This window comes from Centruroides sculpturatus, unplaced genomic scaffold (genome assembly GCF_000671375.1).
Source record: "Centruroides sculpturatus isolate CEXI.00-Female unplaced genomic scaffold, Cexi_2.0 scaffold164, whole genome shotgun sequence".
Classification (NCBI taxonomy): domain Eukaryota; kingdom Metazoa; phylum Arthropoda; class Arachnida; order Scorpiones; family Buthidae; genus Centruroides; species Centruroides sculpturatus.
In genome coordinates, this window is record NW_019384679.1 from 21698 (window position 1) to 28021 (window position 6324).

Here is a 6324-nt window from a genome sequence, read left to right on the forward strand (position 1 = left end):
ACATTGGATTTGATTGAGGTGCGAAATTAATTGTAGCAATCCCTTTATATATGTGGCAGAAGTTTTGATTAATGCAGTTTTAACAGCTGTCTTTACTTAACTGTATTTCAATATATGTGATAGTATTGAGGGATTAATTAACTGCGTTAATCAAGGGATACCCATATAGTGTTGATAATTAGATAAAATTGTAGGAGATTATTGTTCTATAAAAACAATTCTATACAGTACATAAGTATTTTTATATACTATATTAAATGTTCAAAAAGTAATGTCATTGCAGGGCTATTGCAAATTGAAATTTTGTTTCTTTTCTTGGATATGTTAGATTATGGTTCATCATCAGATTTTGAATACAGATGAAAATTATTTTAAAATTTGATAAAAATTTTGATACTACTGAATTTTAAAAAGCTTTCTGTGGGGAAAACTAAAAATAATTATATAAATAATATTTTTGGATGCATCACAAGAAAATATCATCTCGTGAAGACAAAGTTAGGATTGAAGAACATTTGAAATGGTATAATATAAGGTAATGGTAGATGGAATATGTTTGTTGATTTTTAGAGTAAGTGCTTAATTTCAAAACAAGAAAGGCAAAACTTTTAAACATGTTCAGTTGAACAGTGTGTTTCTTTGAAAGTTGGATGGAATATTGATATTAAGATTATGATTAGCTTTCAGTTCATTGATTGAAATAACACTTTAAATTACAAATAAACTGCCTTTATTATGCAAAGACTTTACTAAGGAACTTTGTTAATTCCGTCATTTTCTTTCCCCGATCATTTAGCATGGGAATTTACATATCAATTCAAACTGGTTAACTCAAATTTTGATATGTATTCCATAAACTCTGAAATTTTAATCCAAATAACATTCATCTATTGAATAAACTAATCAGAAAATTTGTATTAAGTGCAGGAACCACTTATGACTAAAAATAGTCGTGATAGGGTTACGACTAAACTTCTAGATGTGTAACCTAGATACTGTAACTGCCATTCGAACTTGCTTTTTTTTGTTTTATTTGATGGCTGATGGATTTCTCCAACTGGCTGATGGATTTCTCCAACTAGCTGATGTAATAAACAGCTTTTTGATAAATTAAAAGAGAGTGTATAGTATGATTCTATATAAATTTTTTTACCTTTGGGACAAAATTTTAAAAATATAACAATTGTAAAGAGCAGTACATTTATCATTTAAAAAAGATCGATTCTAGGCATGAAATATCACAATTTAAAAACAATTAACTGAATGATTATTCTATTAAGCATTTTTGTGTTTCTGGACAAACATGTTTACATTGGGTGCATATACTTTTTGAATTAAACTGATCCAAGATAGATTGATCAGATCAGAGTAATCTGTGTACACAAACTCCATCTAGGATCAAATTAATACAAATGAAGAGTAGGAATGTTTGGATTGGATAAAAAAGATTAAAGATGGCCACCACCATGGTAAATTAAATTCAAGCTTACAGTTGACAGCAAAGAAGTATGTTTAACTGTCGACAATGAAACGTGTGGGTTCCCAAACAAGGTTCAAACTTGAGTAAATCTCAAAATTCTTATGTGACGCCAGACGTAAACAATGAGACTTGGAACTGTTTGAGTATGTCAAACTATCTGTCAACGTCTTAGTGGAAGACAAACTAACATGAGCGCTCATAAATAGATCATTGACTCATGAGTCTATAAAATGTTGGCCAAGATAAACCTTTTCGAACAAAAAAAAAGGGAAATTTTTGATAGATGAAAATGATCATTAAATTCGTAGACGTCAAAAAATGGTATAAACAACAGCCTGAATTATGAGCATGGGTGTTATTGTTTTATAAACAATCACCAGGCAGAGTTGACAAAGAGGTATCAAATGGACACCTCAAATTGGACCTTTCCCACGACCCAAAGAGATTAATTGTCTTGCACCTGGAGACAAGGGAGAGACCAATTGGGAGGCGAGGAATGGGACGAGGGACCAATGCGAATAGCGGGGGAAAAAACTGTAAAAATCAGAATTTCAAGGTCGAAGAGGAGTCTCCTCTGTAATCTGCAAAAAGTCGTGATCTGTATTGAGTTGTCATTGCCATCAACTTAGAACTCCACCGCACAATTCCCAATCGTCCATTTTACTCAGCGATCTCATCTTGTCCACCCCAGGGCTACGATCAACACCAAAGTTCTCACCTCTTCGTCTCTCTGAAGGACTGTCAATTGTTGATGTAAGCATAAATGTTAACAAATAAACGGCTTTCTTGTGAAAAACACTTGTCATCATTTGCCTCCTCCATCACAGCCCACATACAACCGCCCCTGAGGTTCATCCTGATGCGGGATAAATTGATCCCACCTAAAAATTGGTGACCTTACACAGGTGCCGAGGAGTGGGTTTCCAAGTCCCGTATCTCCACTGTGTCGGCTACCTTACAAAAGTACTGTACTTAAAGATGTTTTTATTTACCACTTATATTAAAATATCCAATATATTGAGATAGGCTGTTGTTCGAGATTCTGCAATAAATAGTTGTAGATTATTCTCTAATTTTTTTAATCAATATCTATAAAAGTCAAAAAGCAATGGTCAGATTTCAGGGAGAGGATGCCAAATGGATTCAGATTAAAAAAAAGGAATAAGGTGGATGTGGTTTGTCCCAAACACTAACATCTACAGTGAATGGATAATGATAGAAGCATTCAAAAATCTAGACAAAGGTGTAAAAATTAATGGACATCTTATCAATAACATTATGTATGCCTACAATATCGCTCTGCTATGTAACATCGAAGAGGGGTTACAGAAAATTCTAAATTGGTTGAAAGAAGTGGGAAAAGCAAGATACCAAATAAAAATAAACATAAATGTGAACAAAACGAAAGTTATGATAATCTCAACAGAAGAAAACAAAGATATAAAGATTGTTGGATAGAAAGAAGAGGTAAAAGGATAGTTGAATACCTAGGAAGTTGGATAACTGAGGATAACAGATGTAATTATGAAATTAAAAACAGAATAAAAAAGGCTAAAGATGCTTTCACACAAATATCGTCAGTATTAAGAAATAGAAATGTATGCAAAAAACAAACTAAAAATACTTAAAGCAATGATTTGGAATGTGGTTACATACAGATGAGTCATGGACAGACAATAAACCAAAAGGCAATTAATAGGATAAATTTCTTTGAGATGAAGTGTCTTAGAAGAATGGAAAGAAATTGGTTATTCTCTCTATTCAACTAAGAGATTTTGAGTAGATTTGGAATGGAAAGAAACTTGTTTCTTTGTGATTTTTGTTAACTCTATAATTTTACTATATAAAGATATATTTATAGCTACAAAATAAAATGCTATAAATATACTATATAGCAGGGGTGGCCAACCTGCAGCTCGTGAGCCACATGCGGCTCTTTGAAGGATTATTTGTGGCTCTCGATAAATGTACCCGAGTTCCCTTTTCATTTTTGAGTTATTATATTTTTAAAAATTATTATCGTTCCGTATGTGTTTCAAAATGTCTTTTAAATTACTAACAACAAATATGAAAGACTAAGTGCAACGTTGTAACAAATTTCATTTTCGTCCAAGTTAATTTAAGAATGATATGACTCATCGAAAACTGTGCGAATAAACATAAACAGTGGCGTAATCGTCCGTTATCGACTGATTCCAGACCGATTTTGAATTTGTAAACTGTCTTTGCAACGGACAGTTGACATTGTGCTCCGGAGGAAACAATTTGTATCACTCTTGCTACGAATATAATTTGTAATCTGGAATTTTTTGCATACCTTTTTAATACGTATTTAATTGCGGCTCGTGAAAAATTTCAAATTGTGAAAAATGGCTCGGACTATCAAGGAGCTTGGCCACCCTGGCTATATAGTATATTTATTACATCATGTATTTTATTATATATCAGCACAAATTATAAAATAACAGAAGTAGATATTTTAAAAGTATTTACTCAATTTAACTTAATTACAAAAATTTTTCAGTTTTACAATTAATTTAATATTTGCTTACAAAAATAATTCATTTTTTTATAGTTAACAATAAATTAAAAAATATAATGTATTCCCAAAATATTCATCAAACTTTCAAAGACATCTTTCACACCAAAAAAGATGAAAAGCTTTTATGAGAAACATGGTCTAGAAATGCATGGTTGTCAACTGTCTTGCTCCCAGAAAGACAGTCCCATATTCAGTGCCTTGTCCCTTGTCCTGCAATTAGTAATCCAGCAATCGTTTGTCATCTAAGACTATTTTTGGTATCAAATCAAACATATTATGCCAAAATTTTGTTTGAAGACCTTGTCTTCAACATTTTCTGTTCTAAAATTCTTGATTTATAGAACATGAATGCATTCATGTTCTATAAATGTTCTACAAATAAATAAATGAAATTTCAAAAAAAGCCAAGACTTGCATTGCTCTATAACAAGGAAGTACTGTATAAATAGTTTTATATTTTTGAAGGAATGGAAATGCTTTTCTGTTTTCAAAGAGACTTCTGTATTTCTTAAATTTATAAACTATGTCCCTCAGAGAGTAGCATTTGTCCTTCATTTCAGACCATGTTGTCTCTCACTGTTACAATATATGGTTAAAGGATCGGAAATACTTTTTTCATATAAACATTGTGACATGTCTAGACAAACATTGTTGTACAAAAATTAATGATGATGATAATGCATATATGTTGGTATTTAAACTACTAAATTGTCAACATGCTAACAAAAATTTATCAATTAGACAGTTTGATCACTTTACACAAATTAAAACATCTAAAAAACCAAATATCCAGCAGAGTAAAAGAAATAAGTGCTAACATTTTACAGGTTTTAATTCAAGTATACCCAGTTTTTGAATGGTGGTATTCCATGAAATTGAATTTCTGATATTTGCAAACTTTGTGATTTTTCTTTATATCCTATATTTTAATCATTTCAAATAAAAACCACAGCATGAATTATTTATCTTTACATGAAAAGTGCTGCTACACAATTCAAAAGTACCTTATATATAATTAGTAAAGAATGAAAATGTTTTGTTTTAATCTTTTTCAACTGTAACACTACCAAACAGGCATTACATCAGGACACCATTCATATCCGATAATATGAGATACTTCAAAACAGGTTTTGGCAATATCATGTTGTTCGTCTTCAATCATGGATTCTTCAAGGACATACAGTTTCTTTAGACGAGTTCCACAGATTTTAACTAGTTCAAGTATTGCCGAACATGATATCTCACACATTCCTAAACCCAAAGATGCAAGTTTGGGACAACCACGTGCCACAGACAAAATTTCTTGGTCAATAATGGAATTTCCATTTGATCCAATAACAAGTTCCATCAAACATGGGCAATGTTTTGCCACTTTAATTAATATTGATTGCGGAACATAATTACAAAAATATAAATGAGTAACGGGAATGTTTACATTAAAAAATTGGTTTAGAGCATTTTCTAAGCTTAAAAAAATGTACATAACAAGTGACATACTTGGTGAGTGCTTCACTAGAGCCTGCCAACTTTCAGATGAAACATGATGAACTGCAATAGCCTAATAAAAAGTAAAATAAAATTCTAATTGAAAATTAATTTCATAAAATGTTGAATTTATAAGTTCAGCTTGCTTATTTTTTGTAAAAATTAAGTTATGGTATTTTATTAAGAAATATTTTAACTTCATGAAGTTAAAAATATTTTATAATCAATACAATAATTATGTTACTGAATGTTTGAAGACTATACAGTATTCATAAAATTAACTTTTTTTTTATTCCAGAATAAAATGACAGAAGATACATAAAAAATGTTTCAAATTCAATTAGCTGTAGAAAAGTGCAAAAGTATTATTTTAAAAATTAATTAATAGTGGCAAATAAGTTAATAATCTTTCTCACCCTTAAAGCTTGTTAGCTTTTGAGATGAAAAAGATGAAACTATAATTTGTCACCTTCTTTTACTATATAACACATATGTAGAAAGTTTTTCTATTTTAGAAATATCCAAACATTCGAACTAGTTACACATGGCTACTGTTTGACAAAGGCACGTATGTTGCAAGGAAGCTAAAGTGGTACAGTAGAACCTCGAAAACTCGGCTTTCGATAACCCAGCACTCCGGATAACTCGGCCACACCCTGGCAGGGCAAAAAAATCCTTAGTTAATTAATTTTCATTATAGACAACTTTATAAAAGTATAAAAGCTCTCATAAAGTATTTTTCTGAGGTCTGTCTTATCAGGTAAATTACTGTACACAGTGTATTCATTAATTTTCATTTTCATGTAGTAAAGGCTCT

At 30.9% G+C, this 6324-nt stretch overlaps 1 protein-coding gene across 1 annotated transcript in view; it reads right to left on the bottom strand.

Moving 5' to 3' along the window:
- Positions 1-5085: 5085 nt before the first annotated feature.
- Positions 5086-6324, bottom strand: part of LOC111626937 (F-box/LRR-repeat protein 21-like) — an 8798-nt gene continuing 7559 nt past the window's right edge. The window contains exons 5-6 of the mRNA XM_023370472.1: positions 5520-5580; positions 5086-5393 (exon numbers count right to left, since the gene is read on the bottom strand). Coding sequence (XP_023226240.1) covers positions 5086-5393; positions 5520-5580 — 369 coding nt within the window. The remainder of the gene's footprint in view (positions 5394-5519; positions 5581-6324) is intronic.